The 19,642-nt window shown below is 38.7% G+C and overlaps 1 protein-coding gene across 1 annotated transcript; it reads right to left on the bottom strand.

The window, feature by feature from the left end:
• Window positions 1–4,026: 4,026 nt before the first annotated feature.
• Window positions 4,027–13,029, bottom strand: LOC132994653 (coagulation factor XIII A chain-like). Its single transcript, XM_061065142.1, has 17 exons — window positions 12,976–13,029; window positions 12,777–12,873; window positions 12,504–12,680; window positions 10,863–11,111; window positions 9,891–10,009; window positions 9,496–9,603; window positions 8,859–9,033; window positions 8,453–8,591; window positions 7,414–7,517; window positions 7,235–7,323; window positions 6,859–7,012; window positions 6,651–6,760; window positions 5,546–5,711; window positions 5,254–5,408; window positions 4,672–4,808; window positions 4,482–4,587; window positions 4,027–4,062 (listed from the first exon to the last, which is right to left on the bottom strand). Exons 1-17 carry the CDS (start codon window positions 13,027–13,029, stop codon window positions 4,027–4,029), a joined length of 2,175 nt encoding a protein of 724 aa, XP_060921125.1.
• Window positions 13,030–19,642: the final 6,613 nt, after the last annotated feature.

The raw sequence follows: 19,642 nt of genomic DNA, 5'->3' as shown, positions 1-19,642 counted from the left end.
ACATCAGGCTGTATCCAATCCTATTGTAGTGTTACATTTTGTATCACATCGTATTGTATTGTATCATGAGGGTTTATGGGGTCGTATTGTATCTTTACTTTTGTATTGTATCATATCTTATCACATTGCATCTGGCTGTATTCTATCATCTGGTGTTGTGTTGTATTGTATCAAATTGTATTGTCTCGTAATGTATCGTGTCCTACCGCATCGCATCGATTGTAACTATTGTAGGGAGTTGAATTGAATAGTATTGCAGATCATATCATGTGGTATCATATCGTTTCATACTATATCACATCGTATGGTTTGGGGTAGTATTGGATCGTATCACGTCACGACATAAATACATGATAAAACAGATTTTAAGATTAGCCATAATCACATGCTGTAATGCTGTTATTTTGTCCCAATGAAACTTCTATATTCCCGTTTGAAAGTTTTTGGAATGGAAATGTCTAATCAAATATTTAGCCTATCTCTTTGATTTTTAAGTTTTAGATGAATTTAGAAGCTTTTATTTAATATAAACAAATCATATTTACATAGTAAAACACTCACAGGCACGCTTTTTCTGCACTACACTTTTACTTCTCAAATTTTAACATAATACATTTAAGACCAAAAGTTCTCACAAAGACAGAAAAATAGTTTTCCGAAGTAAAGCAACTTATTCCATATTGTGAATGTGTTTAAATACCAGTCAAATTCTTGAATTTAAAAACTTTAAAAGGAAGAATAAAAGGTAAGACTTTGTTTTTAGGATAAAACCTTAGAGTCTGTGTTTGTGTGTGTGTGTGTGTGTGTGTGTGTGTGTGTGTGTGTTTGTGTGTGTGTGTGTGTGTGTGTTTGTCTCTGTTTGTGTGTGTGTGTGTGTGTGTGTGTGTGTGTGTGTGTGTGTGTGTATGTGTGTGTGTGTCTCTGTTTGTGTGTTTGTGTGTGTGTGTGTGTGTGTGTCAGACTGATGTGGTATCTCGACCGACCAGTTTTTGTGATGCTGATACATTAGATACAGTAACCATGACTACGACTCACCTGTTGCTGTCAGGGGTGGGGGATGGGAGTGTTGACCTGAACAAAACACACACACACACACACACACACACACACACACACACACACACACACACACAAATAGTCAATTAAAGAGTTACATGTTTGCATCAGTTATTACAGCGAAATTTATATTTAATTTTATACATTTAATTAACTGACTTATTATTGCTTTTCATTTTCAAAAAGTAATAAACTTTGTATAAACTTTACTCCTGAAGAATTTAATGTCTGTTCATTAATATTCAACCCTGATAGATACTGCTGAAATTATTAGTATTTTTATTTAGCCTACTTTGTCTTTGGTATAACTTTAATAAATGTGTTGTATTTTTTGTCTATATATAAACACTTAAATGTAAAGTTAAAATTTCTGACTCTTAGAATAACTCCAAGTTAAACGTGATGAAGTTAAATAAAATATAAACTGACAAATAAAATGATAAACCTTCACAGAGGGATTATTAACTGGAGGGAAGTCTAAATCTGCAGCTATAAAAAGGTCAGAGTCGAGGGTGAAAGATTTTTGACTCCCTCTATTGGTTCAAAAAAAGAACTGCAGTGACTCAACAGATAAAACAATGAAATAAAGAAAAATCGACTTACAGAACTATTCATGTACATAGGACGAAAAATAAAAAACAACAATTAACAATTCTGTGTTTATATCTTTTTTCTTATTACATAGGGATTAAATAGTCGTAATAATTAAAATAATTGTTACATTTTTGATTTACTTTAGAGTTTAAGGTAAATCTATTATAATCTAATATGTTAAGCTTTAATATTCATAACTTTTACATTCAAAATTGGATGGCTGGTTGCCCAATATGCCCAATAAGAAGATGAAAACATGTTAAACAAATAAAAGTTTAGGGTGCTTTTATAAAACAGGGGAAAATGTAAAACACACAAAAAGGAGGAAAGAGGCTCGAAGCGTCACCATGGTAAAAATGACTTTATTATAATGGATAAATTATTTATTATTACTTTAATAACTTAGCAATTCTAATAATTATTATTGTAATGAAGGTGCTTTAAGTATTTAATTCCTAATTTTTACATTGTTCATGCTTTTCGTGTATTCTTGACTTTTACTTTATTCTCTGTTGGAGTGGTTGAAGAAGTCACATAAAATCCATACATCCAATTATAACTTAGCACTTGACAAATCATTTTAGGGTATAATTTAGACTCCACTATCTTACAGGTGTGTCCTTTTAACTCAAATATATCAATCTTATATCTTGTGAATTGAAACAAATATGCAATTATGAGGTAATGCAGTGCTGGCTAACCGTCTCATTCACCCAGTACATGAATATTTACAGTAAATCCAGATGTGAGATGACAAACTACAACATCAAAATGCTCTTAAATGATCATGTTTGTGTGATAAAACAGAATAAATATTAATCTAGTATAAAATCTCTGCTCCATGAGATGTTGTTGTTCATATTGATTCTGACAGTACAATGAAACGTATTTAATGTCATTAAAGTCATATTTTAAATTCAGGACTTTAACTTCAAAAGGATCATGTTTAGATTGTGATATTTTTATTTTTACAAAAGCAGAGTTTGTCTTTCAGCACAGTGACTCACTTTTTCGAACATGTTCTGATCATTTAAATTTAGAGGATCACATTTTGCATCTAATGAAATCTTTGACGTATTTATTACAATAACTGGAACCAAGCTACTGAATGAAAGTGATGAATGTAAAGAAAACACATTCAGTCGTTTTGAATTTGCTTTTATTATAGTAGAAAGTTTCAGCATTAATAAAAGATTTTAAGTCACAAAGAAAAGATTATCACATTTTATCCAATACAATTCTCATGAATCAGATTTTAAATCCAGACTGGGAGGTGGCTGTGAGGATAAACTGAGTCTGTCAGCTCGCCATGAATGTCCGTTGTGTTTTTTTATTAAAAAGAGAAACTTAATTGATTGCTATGTCTTATGATGATATCTTAAATCACAAAAGGGAAATATGCAGCAAAATCAAATTCCATCATCCTTTATCTTCAAAAGGTCCAAATGTTGTTTATTGATTAAACTGGCTGTAAAAAGGTCAAACTTTCTATTTTGTTGTTTTATAAATGTTTGTTGTCTAAAATCACAGGAGTTCAGTCTGTGAATGTTGGACTTCATTATTAATTATTATTTAATTATGAGCAGATTTCTCATTTCACACTCTTTACGTTTTGACTTGTAGTAGTTATAAAAATATTGAATAAAATATCAAAATAAAGGATATCTACGATCTGGAAAATATTCATAGATAAAATGTTATGTTGAAGAAATGTAACGTCCACAAATTTCTGGAAATGTAGTTGATAATTATAATCATTTGTTTTATTTTCTTTACTTCAAATCTGATGTGAGACAAATTACATGTAACGTTTAAACTTTAAAATCTCTGTCGTCGCACACATGCCAAATGTCTGTCTTTACTAAAAGTAAGATCACAACTGTTTTCATATAATTCATTATTAAAATGTTAATTAAAAGTTTTTGTTTTCATGAAGACTTTTAAATTTAAAAAAGGGATTTGATTGACCTGTTGTAAATAAATCAATTGAAAAAATTCAGATTAATGAAATTCAGCTTAATAGAGCAATATAAAATGATCTCATCAAGTTGACATGCTCTGACTTTTCATATAAAATGGTCAATATATTTTCATGTTTCTTGGGTATTTTTTTTATACCTCTGAGCTGGCAGACAAGATTGACTTAACTTTTACAATTTTAATGTTTGTCACACAAACCTCCCTCACCTCTTAAGAGAAATGATTAAGAATCTGGATTTTCTACATTTGAGTCTAAATTTAAAGAAGACAGAGAATCATCTAGAAATTAATTTGCATAATTATTGGCTCCGCCCATTCAGATTAAAGCTGTTTTGATTGGTGAAAGCTCGTTGGAAATGGCGATGGGCGGGGTCACAGATCTGTGAACCAATCATCTCAGGCTTCAATTTCAACATCAATCACTCCGCCAGCCTAAAAAAAGCACAACAGAACATCAACCAGACATAACCTGAATGCTAACATTAAAATGTTTCTTTTCTTTAAATTAGCAGAACAATGTCTAGATATAATGCAATGAGAAAAAGTAAGAAAGAATGTCTGCATACTGTATGTTTTGGTTATTTGATTTTCGTTTAAAAAAATAATATTCAATAAATAAATCAAGTGAAAGTTGGGTTGAAATTTTTTTTCTTTTTCATAATCAAAAACTGATTATTCAAATAAAAAAATGGTTAGATTTTTATTTTCCCTTTTAGAAAGGAAAAAAGAAATAACTAGAAAACAGAAACACAAATTAGTTAGTGTATTTCTTAGACGGGGCAGGAGAACCAAAATATACACATAAAAAAGATGAGTAGAGTAATATGAACAGAGAAAGTCGGGGAGGTTACCTGGCCGAGGTTGCTGCAGACCATAAAAGCCACAAGTCGGCGTTGTCCTTCCAGTCGAGGGATGAACGACTCCTTCCAGGAGTACGAAGCTTGAGGCTCAATGACACTGAAACACAGTCAGGCATAAATAAACCACTTCTAAACAGTACTCAGCAAACATCAGTCAGCATGTCGTCAGAAGGGAGTGCACCTGTAGGAACGAGTCTTGTAGCTCATGAGTCCCGGTCCCTCTATGGCCACGACTACATCCCGCAGGGGGAAGCTGTAGGGGTTGGTGAAGGAGACGGTCACAAACATCTCCTGCTGCACCTGAGGCTGCCCACTCACCTGCAAAAACATTACAAAAGGTTGTATTTATAAAGTAGAACCATACCAGTAGGTTTAAAGAAGCGTGGATTTTTTCCATTCATTTATTGTTGTGAGAAGTGGCAAAGCTGTAGGAGGATGTTTCAAAACTCCACATCCAACCCTTAAAGACCCAGATGAGAAATATCTGCATAAAATGACTGTAAGATATTAGTTTAGTCTGTTAACTGTCCTAACTAGGCTGTAAAAGTGAGCTTTGTGCTTTCCTTAAAGAGTAACTACAGAACTACTAACAGAAAACAAAATCAGCAAAGAGTTGAGACCACTATGTCCAAATGGGATGCCACAGTCGACTTAAACTAAAAGTTCTCAACAAAAACTTTGAGTAACTATCTAAAGACATCTTTTGATTCCAGATGTGCATGCATATGTGTGTGTGTGTCTGCATGCATGTCTTTGTTTTTACCTCCATGGTGAGTTCAGGGGTCTGCAGGTCGACCACCTTGATGGCGGTCAGCGATTGTTCATCAGCCTGTCCAGTCACAACAAAGTGCAGAGAGAGCTGATTGCCCAGGTGAGGCAGGTACTCCTCAGCGGTGACCTTCAGCATCACACGCTCCACTGCAACACACACACACACACACACACACACACACACACACACACACACACACACACACACACACACACAGAAATCTTTATCGTAACAGAGTTTATTTGTAAAGCTACAAATGACTTTTTCCTTAGGTGTTTCTCACTCTGGTGGGCAGGCACGGTGACAGTGAAGTCATAATCTTTGAAGTGATTGGCTATGACTCCAGTGTAGAAGATGACCGACTCAGACAGGTGAGCCTGGACGGTTTTGGGGAGATCACCCTGGTTCTGGAATTCCACTGCCAGGATCACATCCTGACACATCTGGACCTGAAGAGAGGGACAAAGATGGAGACATATTTCAGCTTCAGAAAATAAATACTTGAAAATGTTAATAAACAAAAAAGCAAGTGTAAAATGGATGAGGGTTGAAGGACTAGTGGGATGGATGGATGGATTGATGGATGGAAGTAGAGATGGATGAATCATTGAAAAAGCAGATGGCTGTGTGGATGGAAAACAAGTGTAATACATGAGTAAATGAAAGGGATGACTTTTTGGATGGATTGCCTTTTGGAAAGCTGTTCAATTGGAATTTTTAAAACGATGAATGGATAACTTGATGGAGTAATTAATGTATACATAGATATAAGAAAAGATGGATGGATACACAGATTAATAAATATATGGAGGGATGAAAGGTTGGATGATGGATTAAACAGATCAATGGTAAGGTGGAGAGAGGAACGGATTATCAATAGACAAAAAAGATTGATGTATGGATGGGAATAAGGAATGGATAACACATGTTGGTTCGATTAATGGATGAATGTAAGGATGGATGGATAATTGAAACGAAGATGGATACAGAGACATATGGATGGATGGATGGATAAACAGATTTATAGATGTATGAATAGATAAAGGGTTGGCAGATGGACTCAAAAGATACATTCTAAGGTGGAAAGATGAATGGATGGATGGATGGACAGATGGATGCCTGATTGTTTGTTTGATTGTTTGATTGATTGATTGATTGATTGATTGATTGATTAATTGATTGATTGATTGATTGATTGATTGGTTGATTGATTGATTCCTTGATTGATTGATTGATTGATTGATTGATTGATTGGATGGATGGATACACAAGTCATGTCAAGACAGACTTAGAAAGACTGATGGAGGATTGATAGAATGATGAACATAGAAGGATGAATAGATAGATAGTGTAGTTTTTAAAGACAGGTGTGCAGACAGGTGTTTTACCGGCTCAGCACTGATGGAAACAGACATCTCAGACTCATCCAGCTCAGAGTGATCCCTCTCACAGCCGTATTCCTCTGCCCGCCTCATTGTCCTGTTATCCTCTGGACTGCCTGAATACAAAAAACAAAACAGTCCACACAGTGCTCTAATTTTTAGTCTCTTTTCACTTATTTACACATTGTTGTTTTTTTTAGAAGTATTGTGTTACCTTGACGGTACTTGTAGTTGTGTGTGATGTCCAGAAATTCATATCTGCCAACAGCTTTGGTGCAGATCAGCATTCCAACGTAACTCTTGTGCACCCAGAACACATTCAGAGTCCCATAACGATTCCGCTTATAGCAGACAATATCACTGTTCACCTGGTGACGGAGGTCATAAACATGGAGTAAATAATTTCACCTTTGTCGTATCATATCATTCAGTATCAAAATGTATTGCGGCTGCATACTTCCATCTTTTGTACTTCTACTGAAATAAGGCTTTAATAGGAATATGTAAAATACACTGTATTTCTAAACTTTAGTATTGTTCTTTGAAAAGTTTTTGTACTTCTTGTCTTTTGAAAATGGTTAAAACCGAACCTCAGCGAAGACGAATCCGCAGTCAAATGGGTGACACAGCAGACCGTCCTTGATGGCATTGACAGAGGATGGACCGCAGCGATAATATCCTGATATCAAACACAGGATCATAACTATCTTTCTACATGTTTATTGATATTTTCATCTTTTATTTATCTGGCTGTATCCAAATGTCCTACCATCGCTGGTCTCCTGCGGCGTGGCGTCCACCACCTGCCAGCCGCTGCAGTGGGGCGGGAGGTCGTGACGGTTGATGAACACTTCGTTCCAGCAGTGGTAGTTCCTAGAGGGAACATATGTAATGTAAGTACACTTGGTTTTTAAGTGAGCAAAACACTGTAGAAGAAAAGCTGTAATGCTGGAACTTTGAACAAATCTGGGGCATTTTACTCTATTTTCTTTTCCTGATTCTTAACTCCTACTTTTCAAAAGTTTTTTTTTTAAGAATTATTGCGATATTAGTTTTTGTAAGATTGTTTTTCTTCACTTTGAGTTATTTAGCTATTGGCAAATATTTTACTTAAAGAGACATGGACTGGAAAAAAGAGTTTCTAGGGTACACCAGAAACTCACCCATGGTGCTCATCCTATGAGACAGAATGACAGAAACTCTCTGGTGCACACACACACACACACACACACACACACACACACACACGCACACACGCACACACACACACACACACACACACACACACACACACACACCACCTTACCATCTTAATGATCATTAGAAGTTTGTGCTCATAGGATGGCTTTGTAAGGAGGAGAAAGTTGCCTTGCACACCTGACACTCAATTTTTTAAAAATTGTTTTCTGCCCATGTCCCCATAGGGGCTCCGTAAAATTCAAACATCATAAAGCAAAATATTTTAGGGATAAAAACAATTGTTACAGTTAAGATAGTTATGAGTTTGGTGGATTAGATAAGCAATGCTAATTAGGATAATTTACTGGCTAGTTAATGATTTAAATGATTAAAATCACAGGAGGATGTATAATAAAATATAAATCTGAAAGTTATGGTTCTAAAAAAATTGGAATAATCTGCAGGATTAAGCAAGCAAAAGAAAATAAGGTTTGTTTTTCTGCATACAAGTCAGATTGGTGGGAGATTATCTGAGACCCAAACTGTTTTAGTTTAAATCCAAATTTGGGGAAATCTGTAAAGGACTTTACATTAATTCTCTCTAACGGCTGAGAGGTTTATGGACGAACCAGATTGAGTCCATTGTGTGGCGTCTGTCCGGTGAGCCGTCCATCTTGAAGATCAGGTCGGTCTTCAGGTTGCCCGTGCTGTCATGAGCTGAATTGAAGTTGGTGATGACTCTAGCCGGGATGCCGAGGCAACGAAGCACTGCATTGGAATAAAATGATTCATTTCAGATTATTACTTTCAAATATCAAGAAATTATATCAACAAAAAAGTAGTGGTCATTTTTCAACACTTTGTGGTTATTTTGAATTTACTTTTTGTAGATTTTTCTTTGTTTTTGTAGATTAATGGACACAAAAAAGACCCAGTTCATGTAACTGACAAGCCCCTTTCATACTTGAAATGATCTGAAAGTCTTAAAATATACATTTTGAAGCTTTAACTCAGTGGGACAGTGTGTGTCCTTACAGGTGTTGAAGACCCCAGCGAACACCCAGCACTGGGCATAGGCAACAGGGACTCCAGTGTTGACGTACTGCAGCAGAATCTGGACGCTGCCGGTCCAAGATGACGGGGATTTGCCCATGGAGAAATCGCTGCCCCAGTTCCCGACCAGCACACCGTTATCATCCTGAGCGTTCACCTGAGGGAAGAGGAAGGTCAAACATCAGTTACCCTTAGACAGTGATGTTCATACACATTACAACCCCAAAAAGTTGGGACTTTGTATAAAATGTTATAAATAAAAACAGAATGTGAAAACAACAAAATCACATGTTTAATTTGATAATAGCAAAAAGAAAACATATCAAATGTTAAAACTGAGAAATGTCATTGAGTTTGGCCAGTAACATGTTGCAAAAAGTTGGGACAGGATCATGTTTACCCCTCTGTAGCATTTATGTGCACAGAGAAAGTCCTGTAAATTTGTTTCTGTTCTGTCCTGATGCTTAACAGCAAAGAATTTTAAAAAATGTCTTAAGGCTTAAACCACGGGGACTAGTGACCAAACAGCTTGGTATGTATTCTCAAATTTATGTCCAATAATTGGAGACTGTTGAACTATAGTTGAGCAGGTTAAATGCTTTTCAGTCTGTATTCTTACCATGGACGATACCATCCTGACCACTTGGATGACGTTGCCTCGGGTGGAGATCGGAATCCGACAACAATCCAGGATGTAAATACAGGCGTCCAAAATGCCCTTCTCAAACTGAAGAGAGATGATGAATTAACTTACAGTTTATTCTCTCTGAGTTGTTATGATGTTCGTTTATTTGAAGGCTGAAACTGATTTTATGCGTTACATTTAAGCTCACTGGCCTTTAAATTCTGCACCTTTTGTACATTTTGTGTTTTTGAAGGATTTCCTTTAACTGTTTTTCACCAAAACACCAAGTTAAATTCCTTGTATGTGCAAATGTACTTGGTAATAAAAAATGATTCTGATTCTGATTCTGATTCTGATTCTGATTCTGATATTTGTATATTTGATTGTACCTGTCCATACATCCAGTTGCGGTATGACACAGCATTGTAAGCACCCTGGAAGATCATACCGTTGTCGTTCAGGATATATTCCTTCCGTTCTGCTTCATCGTTAAGAAACACAGCGTCCTCTGCAAGGAAAGAGAAATTCTGTCTTCTGTTGTTGTTTTTGTCCCTCAGAGGCTCAGATTGTTATTCTAAGTGTCTGACAGCATCACAGAAAGGATCCCAACAGAGATAGACCTTTGCGTGAAATAGGAACATGATTTTTTAAAACAGAAACAGCTGTAACATCCCTGCCTTCAAAGACACCAGACTCCATTGAAAATACAGAGATTTTATCTTGTGGAACTCAGGAGTTCTCTTCTGCGACCTCGATCATTTACCTTTTAGTTGTTTATATGTGACTTGAGTGTTTTTAATAGTAATTTTTTTAACCTTTCATTTTTGGAACACACAATGACATAATCAAACAACCAATAGAGGCAGTGATAGATTGGCAACTCCCATGTTCTCTCAGGTTAAATGACTGTTTTGGTCAATGGAGTTGAGTTGATTGAGGAATACAGATTTCGGTTGTAAAAATAATCTTCCCCTGAAACAAAAAGGTCTATCTCTGTCGAGATACTTTTTGTAATGTTGTCAGACGCTTAGAATAACAATCTGAGTCTGTCAGGGACAAAAACAACTTTTAGTGAAAGCACTATGACCTGGATCTGTTTCCACACAGGAGTAATGTTGCAACCATTACAGCCTGTTTAGTGGGTGCTGCATGAAATGATATACTGGAGCATTCCAAACAATGTCACACCATTTCAGTCATTTTGTCCTTGTTAATTTGAGAAATGGGACTGTTGCTAAAAAATACCCAGGACATCAATTTCACAAGACAGTGAGACAAACTGATAAACACTCCCCATGAAGTAAGACAGTAATTCTCTATCAGCCACCAGGGGGCAGTAGAGTGTCTGTTGGTGTTCGTACCTGGGCACCAGGCATTGCACAACAGGTACAAGTCGGTCCTGGCATCCCTCTTGGTTCGCTGAATGCCGTTGCCTGTAATGACAGCCACATAGCAACGAAACTTCCCCACGATGGCGTTGGCCGTTGGCGTGATCCCAAATATCATCGACTCTCCCTGCTCCTCCAGGATCGTACCTGACCACGAGCTACCTTTACGGTCGCCAAAAGTCACCGCCAGCAGAGTTCCTTTACTGGGAGAAGGGTGAGAGCCTGAGGAGGAGGAGGAGCAGGAGGGTCAGTGATATTTGGGGTTGGAGGAAACGAGGCAAGGAGAGGAAGCAATGAGAGGAGAGAAAATAAGGAGAGGGAAGTCTGGGACAAGCAACAACCAAAGAAGAGGAGAGGAGGGAAAAGGTGAGGAAAGGAGACAAATAGGATGGGAAAGGAAATTAGTTAAAAGGGTAGTGGCTTAGAGAGACAAGAAGTTAGAACGGGATGGCAGGAGGCAAGGAGAGGTAAGGAAACGAGAGAGGGAAGAGAGAGATGGAGAGGAAATCAAGGGAGGAGAGGAAAGAGGAGTGTTGAGGGGGGGAGATAGAAGGAGAAGAGGATACACGTTAAGGAGTGCAGGAGGGGAGAACAACAGCAAATAAAAGGAGACAAGGAGAGAATACAAGGAGAGGAAAACAGACAACAGACAAGAGCCAGAGAGAGGAAAGAAGGACATAACAGGAAACAAGGAGAGGAAAGAAGGATATGACAGGAAACAAGGAAACAAGAGAAGGAAACAGTATTTCTGTCTTCTGTCCTTCTTGACTCAAAATAAATAACAATTCAATTATTTTAATGTGATTAAAAAGATCAGATTTTATTGAGCTGAGGCCAAACATGTCTGCAAACATCTGTCAGACGGAGCAGGTGTGTGTGTGTGTGTGTGTGTGTGTGTGTGTGTGTGTGTGTGTGTGCGTGCGTGTGATTAGCCATGACTGTGATGCTTCCTGATGAGCTGACAGTAGTTTAATTGTTCAGTAGATGACTGTTAATGAACATCTTTTCCTCGGTTAATTGGTTAACGATGGAGATCTAACTGTTGGTCTCAGGTGTGCCAAGCCTTGGCTACTGAGCGTGCTCAGAACACCCCCTCCCCCCATCCCTCTCTACATGTCATAAAACAGTTTGAAGCTGCTGGGTTTACTCAGAAATACGAATTAAATGAGAACAGATTGATTAAAGACGGATGTTAATTATTCCTCTTGACTTTTGAACAGCAGATTTGTATTTAAACATTTTCCTTGAAAGGTCCCATATTCTGCTTTTTCTGGTTTTATATGCCCTTTAGTGTGTTTTCCAAGTGTCCTGTACATGTTTAGGCACATCTATTTGCAAAAATTCAAAGTCCGCGGAAACGCGGCTTCTCCTACCTCCTCCTGTTAGCTGTAGCATTAGCCGCATGTAACGCTCGGTTCTAGCCCCCCTCGATAAAAATTTGTCAGTGCGACGTCATGTGAGTTGTATAAGATAGAAAAATAGATTTCCAAATGCTGAACAACCCGACCACTCAGTGAATCTTTATCCTGATTCTCTAACATTCCCCACTTCACAATCTGTCTCAACCAGTTTTTATGAAATGTTGATCGATTTGAGTTCTGGATGGAGACTCACCGATGAGGAACTCGACCTGGAAGTCGTCTCCTCTGACGATAGGGCGGTTGAAGGTGATCCTAATGACGAACTGTTTACCGCGTCGGACCACCAGGTTCGTGATGTCGTAGGCGACGGTGTAATGGTTGGGTTTGTTGATCGACTGACACATGTCCACTTTGACCACCGACAGAGCATCTGAGGGAGGAGTAACGAGACAGGCCACCATATTAATATGTTATTGATCGTGATTCATTTCTGCACATTAAATAGAATAAAATAAACATATCTCACCTCCCGAAGGTGCGTTACTTCTGGGCGTGGCCTTCTCATCAAAAAACTCAAATTCCGGGAAATCCGCTTCATCATTTGTAAGGTTGGAGGTGGGCACCTGAAAAGCATTCAAATATTCATATGGATCAATTAAAAAGAATATCACAGAGGCCTGATAATATCTAAAGAGTATAATGTTTTTCTGTCAGTGATCCTGTACCGGCTCAGAGTAGCGCCCCCTGTGGGTGTTTGATTCTTTGGCTGAAGACGTCATGGTCGAAGAATCAAAGATTTCACTGACGTCACTAAAAGAAAAAAATATTTAAGGAAAAAAGACATCAAAAATAAAAAACACAAAATAAGTCAAAATATGCACATAAAGACAGATGAAGTATATACAAGTAACACATGCTAAGCTTGTGTGTGTGTGTGTGTGTCTCACCGCTCAGATGAAGAAGTGTGTGTGTGTCGAGTCTCTGATGATCAGATCAGAAGATGTTCAGATCAACTTCAACATCAGTTTATATACACATGCTGCTTCCTCTTCACACACACACACACACACACACACACACACACACACACACACACACACAAACATACAGCTACTCTTTTACACCTCTTCCACAAGCCTTGCTTGATAATGTTTGTTGCTTAGATTAGTTTATAATAGTTATTTGTTTGGTTAAGTTCATTGATTTTGGATTTATGTGGCTTTGTTTAAATAAATTCTGTTAGAATTTTAAGAGAGCAGTTGTTTGTGATTACTGGTGTATTTGCATTGTGATATAAGCTGGATGCGAGGGCTTTGTGTACGGATTTCACTTCTTCAATTTATTAAATATAGTTATTAATTATTAATAATATTAGTAATTAAGTAACTAATTTGAGACTGATTTGAGTGATATTTTGGTTATATTTCCCTGATTACAGGGTGGTGCCCCAAACGAGATTAAACATAGTTTAATGATAATTGTATTTATATTATTAATAATTAAATATAATTATTAAAGAATATGACCAAAGTTGACTTGATACAACCCCAACAAATGGTGCCCCGTGTGAGGCCTTCAATAAACCAGCTGTATTGCACTGTAAATGCACAGTAATTCGAATTTTTCATCCTAAAAGAGATCTTTCGTTTTTTTTCACAAATCTGTTTTTCTTTTTTACATTACACATAAATTTAGTCCAGTAGAATTCTATACAACAACAAAAAAATCATGTAAAGATAAACAAAAAAAAACCCAACATAGACAAACATTTTATCTTATTAAATAATAATAATAAATAAATATCTTATTTTATTGATTTAAGAAGTTTTATTGAATGAAGTATTCTTTATTTTTGTCATCTTAAGTTACTGGATACCTCAAAGCACTGTTACTGTTTTTTGTATCTGGAATATGTTCATCTCTCAGGCCCAATAAAGATCAGGATTATATATACATACATACATTATTGTACATGAAAAAACAACGTTGTTTTCTTTAGCTTACTTGTTTGGTTAGTTTCTGTTTTGTTTTTTTTGCTTAACTTTTGAAATAGCGTTTGTTGTCTGCCTGTTTCTGCAGCATTGTCTTAATCACCTGCAGTTAATCAGTTAACCAGCTGTTTAGGAGCTTTAACTTCATGACCAACATGTTTATAGAATCATGTCATACTTGTGTTTAAAGGTGTTTCATGTTCGAGATATTATTAGATCATGAGGTTTTATTTGAGAGAGTTTTATTTGGCAGAGCAGCGAACAGCACCTGAGCAGAGCAGCGAGCAGCACCTGAGCAGAGCAGCGTACTACAGTGAGCGTATTGCATAATTGCTTGTTCTGTTCTCCTCTGCACTGTGTTACTGTGTACCTACTCTTAGCTTAGCTTAGCAGTTAGCTTTACAATGGCTTCTTTTTCTGTCTCTCCCTCTCCTGCTCTCTCTTGCTCTACGTGTCAGATGTTAAGTTATTCCTCGTCCTCCTTTAGTGATAATGATACTTGTAAGAAATGTAGTTTATTTTTAGCTTTGGAGGCGAGGGTGTCTGAGTTAGAGAGACGGCTCCGCACCATTGAGTCAGAGTCATCGTATGCAGCAGTAGTTAGCCAGCCACCTGTAGCCGTTGCGGGCCGACATAGCTTGGCTTCCCCCCCGGTAACTCCCGAGCAGCCGGGAGGCAGTGGCTGGGTTACTGTCCGAGGGAAGCATAGTCGAAAATCGAAGCACACGGTTCCCCACCAACCACTTCACGTTTCAAACAAATTTTCCCCACTCAGCGACACACCCGCTGAGAATAAAACTCTGATTATTGGAGACTCCATAGTCCGAAACGTGAAGCTAGCGAAGTCAGCGGGCATAGTTAGGTGTATACCCGGGGCCAGAGCGGGCGACATCGCATCTCATTTAAAGTTGCTGACAAAGACTAAAGGTAGATTTGATACAATCGTAATTCATGTCGGCACAAATGACTCCCGACTACGCCAGTCGGAAGTCACTAAGGTTAATGTGGAGTCGGTGTGTACTTTTGCTAAGACGATGTCGGACTCCGTAGTGTTCTCTGGTCCCCTCCCAAATCAGACCAGTGATGACATGTATAGCCGCATGTCATCACTCAACCGCTGGCTGTCGAGGTGGTGTCCAGCACATGATGTGGGCTTCATAGATAACTGGCAGTCTTTTTGGGGAAAACCTGGTCTGCTAGCTAGAGACGGCATCCATCCCACTTTGGACGGTGCAGCTCTATTATCTAGAAACATAGCAGAGGTTATTAGTCCAAAACCCTGACAACAACACAGAGTTCAGACCAGGAGGCAGAGCTGCGGTCTTACACGCTTCTCTGCGCCTCCCTTAGATCTGTCTCCCAGTCACTATAGCTGTAATTCTGAATCGAACTGTAGTTATACTATAGGTACTGTGTCTGTCCCCCAGCCCAGACCCGTTTTTAAAAGTCATCCAAACGGCGTGAATCATCAGAATCTGATTAGAATCAAAACTACGAATACGATTTTGCTACAAGATCGGAGGATTCACTGTGGACTTTTGAACATTAGGTCCTTAGCATCCAAGTCTCTTTTAGTGAATGATCTGATATCAGATCAGTACATTGATTTACTTTTTTTGACTGAAACCTGGCTGTGTCGAGATGAATATGTTAGTTTGAATGAATCCACTCCTCCCAGTCATTTTAATACTCATATACCTCGAGACACCGGACGAGGTGGTGGAGTAGCAGCTATTTTTAATTCCAGTCTTTTAGTTAACCCTCGACCAAAGCTGAATTTTTCTTCTTTTGAAAGCCTTGTTCTTAGTCTTCCACATCCAGTCTCAAGAACCTTTCAGCCAGTTCTAGTTGCTGTAGTTTACCGCCCTCCTGGCCCATATTCTGAGTTTTTATCTGAGTTTGCAGAATTTTTATCAGACTTAGTCCTTAGCAGTGATAGAATAATTGTTGTAGGTGACTTCAATATCCATGTGGATGTTGAAAATGATAGCCTGAGCACAGCTTTCATGTCACTATTAGACTCTATTGGTTTCACCCAGGGTGTAAACGAACCTACTCATCATTTTAACCACACCCTGGATCTTGTTTTAGCTTATGGAATTGAAATCCATAACCTTACAGTTTTCCTAGAAAATCCTCTGCTATCAGACCATTTTTTTATTACATTTGATTTTGTCCTACTAGAATTACCTCTGCCTGGAAGAGGTGTGCTTTCTAGAAGTTTGTCGGATAGTGCTGTGGCTAGATTTAAGGAAGCTATTTCAGCTGTTTTTGATTCAGTACCGTGTTTCAACCCAGTTGGAAACTCTTACGATAGCTTTAGTCCCTCTCAGCTAGATCAGTTTGTTGATAGTGCAGTGGATTCGCTGAGAGTTACTCTGGATTCGACTGCTCCCCTGAAACAGAAGGTTGTCAAGCGGTGGAGAGTGGCTCCATGGTTCAACTCAGAAACCCGTACTCTGAAACAATCATCACGGAATTTTGAAAGAATATGGCGTTCGACCAAAACGGTAGAATCTCGTTTTTTCTGGCAGGATAGTCATAGAAGATATATGAAGGCTCTACGTCACGCCCGAGCTGCCTACTACTCCTCTCTAATCGAGGAAAACAAAGGCAATCCTAGATACCTTTTCAGCACTGTAGCCAGGCTGACAGAGAGTCATGGCTCCATTGAGCCTTGTATTCCTCTAGCCCTCAGCAGTAATGATTTCCTTAGCTTTTTCAACAACAAAGTTCTAGACATCAGAGACAAAATTGGTAACCTCCTGCCCTTACCTGGTGCAGATACGTCTGATATGGCAGAGACAGTTCCAGGACCAGATATTAGTCTCGACTGTTTTTCTCCAATCAACCTTTCAGAGTTATATTCCATTATTTCTGCATCAAAACCGTCAACCTGTCTTTTGGACCCAATCCCAACCAAGCTGTTTAAGGAAGCCTTTCCCTTAGTTAGCAACTCCATATTAGATATGATCAATATGTCTTTACTGGCAGGCTATGTACCACAGACATTTAAAGTAGCGGTAATCAAACCTCTACTTAAAAAGCCTACTCTGGACTGAGGAACTCTGGCTAACTACAGGCCTATATCCAACCTTCCTTTTATCTCGAAGATCCTGGAGAAGGTGGTAGCTAAACAGCTGTGTGACTTTCTCCATGACAACAGTTTATTTGAAGAGTTCCAGTCAGGATTTAGAGTCCACCATAGCACTGAGACTGCACTAGTTAGAGTTACAAACGATCTACTTCTAGCCTCAGACAGGGGACTTCTGTCTGTGCTCGTCTTGTTAGATCTTAGTGCTGCTTTTGACACCATTGACCATCGGATCCTGTTGTACAGACTGGAGCATTTCCTTGGAATTACAGGGACTGCTTTAAGTTGGTTTGAATCCTACTTATCAGACCGATCTCAGTTTGTACATGTTAATGATGAGTCCTCTATGCACACTAAAGTTTGCCATGGAGTCCCACAAGGTTCAGTGCTTGGACCAATTCTTTTTACATTATATATGCTTCCTCTGGGAAATATTATGAGGAAACACTCCATACAGTTTCATTGTTATGCAGATGATACTCAGCTTTATGTATCAATGAAGCCCGATGGTACCAGTCAGTTATGTCAGCTAGAAACATGCCTTAAGGACGTTAGGACCTGGATGACCAGAAATTTTTTGCTACTTAACTCAGATAAGACTGAAGTTATTGTGCTAGGCCCTAAGAACCTCAGAGAGACTTTTTCTAGTGATGTGACTGTCCTTAATGACATCAGCCTGGCATCTAGCACCACTGTTAGGAATCTAGGAGTTATTTTTGATCAAGATATGTCTTTTAGCTCTCACATCAGTCAAGTTTCAAGAACAGCCTACTTTCACCTTCGTAATATATCCAAGATCAGGAATATCCTGTCGCAAAGTGATGCAGAAAAACTAGTTCATGCATTTGTTACCTCCAGACTGGATTATTGTAACTCTCTTTTGTCAGGGTGCTCTGGCAAATCTCTAAAGACTCTTCAACGGGTCCAGAATGCTGCAGCTCGTGTACTGACCAGAACCAGGAAATGGGACCACATTACTCCTGTCCTGGCTTCTCTGCACTGGCTCCCTATACAGTCTAGAATAGAATTCAAGATCCTTCTTCTCACCTACAAAGCTCTAAATGGCCAGGCACCATCTTATCTTAAGGAGCTACTAGTACCGTACTGTCCCTCGAGAGCGTTGCGGTCCCGGAGTGCAGGCCTGCTGGTGGTACCTACAGTCTCCAAGTGTACTATGGGGGGTAAAGCCTTCAGTTATCGGGCTCCTCTCCTCTGGAACCGCCTTCCAGCCGGGGTCCGGGAGGCAGACACAGTCTGTATTTTTAAGATTAGACTTAAAACTTTCCTTTTTGATAAATCTTATAGTTAGGGCTGGTGTAGACCAGCTCTTAGTTATGCTGCTATAGGCTTAGACTACCGGGGGAACTGGCACCCTGAGCTCCTCTCTCTCTCTCTCTCTCTGCATATACAGTACATCATATTACTGCATGTATCTATCTATAAATCTCAGTCACTAACCACCTACTTTCCTGGGAGCTCTTGAGCTCTCCTAGGCTCCTCAAGATCGTCGGTTGACGGCTTGCCAGAACAACCCCCACCCCACCACTACCCCCTCCCCACCGGATCGTGGGTTGGCGGCCTGCCAGAACAACCCCCCACACCCCCTCCCCTCCCCACCGGATTGCTGATGGACGGTCTACCTCCCCCCACCCCCTTGCTCTCTATCCCTCTTCCTGCATCTTATCCCATCTCTCCCCCTATCCCTTTCCAAGCCCGGCGCAGTCTAGGCCTGTGAAGACTGTTTCGTCATGAGCCGGGGATCCGGCCGAAGATTTCTGCCTTTTAATAAGGCAGTTTTTTCTTACCACTGTAACTTTTGCTGCTTTGCTAAAGTGCTCATGATGGATAGGCCGGATCTTTGTAACATAGCAATAAGTAAGGTCTTTTACCTGCTTTTTGTAACATAACAATGAGTAAGGTCTTTTTACCTGCTCTTTTGTAATGTTAACAGACAATGAGTAAGGTATTTTACCTGCTTCTTGTAAAGTGTCTCGAGATAACACTTGTTATGAGTTGACGCTATACAAATAAAAGTTGATTGATTGATTGATTTCTGTACTCATGTTCATTATACTTCAAAAAATAACTTTTCTCTTTTTTCTCCAAATAAATTTCCTAAAAGACTGTTCAATCTTTTTTTGATATGTAAACACAGAAGTCACATCATTTGATTTAATTTGTTCTGTGTCAGTATCTTCCTCTGACCTTGACCTCAGGCAGTGAGGTCATAATGACACGCTGCTACCGATTGGTCAGATTTCACCACAGTTACAATTCCTCATTTTGCTCTGACATCTGCGCTCTGCT

This window comes from Labrus mixtus, chromosome 19, assembly GCF_963584025.1.
Source record: "Labrus mixtus chromosome 19, fLabMix1.1, whole genome shotgun sequence".
Classification (NCBI taxonomy): Eukaryota; Metazoa; Chordata; class Actinopteri; order Labriformes; family Labridae; genus Labrus; species Labrus mixtus.
This window is presented reverse-complemented; position numbering and strand designations above follow the sequence as displayed.

What these genes read in the sequence shown, in the direction of transcription:
- LOC132994653 (XM_061065142.1), bottom strand. Translation starts at nt 13,029, where the DNA reads ATGACGTCTTCAGCCAAAGAATCAAACACCCACAGGGGGCGCTACTCT. An exon ending in GCAACTGGATGTATGGACAG is followed by an intron (nt 9,604 to 9,890) that starts GTACAATCAAAT and finishes ATCTCTCTTCAG; the next exon opens with TTTGAGAAGGGCATTTTGGA. An exon ending in TTTCCATCAGTGCTGAGCCG is followed by an intron (nt 5,712 to 6,650) that starts GTAAAACACCTG and finishes CCCTCTCTTCAG; the next exon opens with GTCCAGATGTGTCAGGATGT.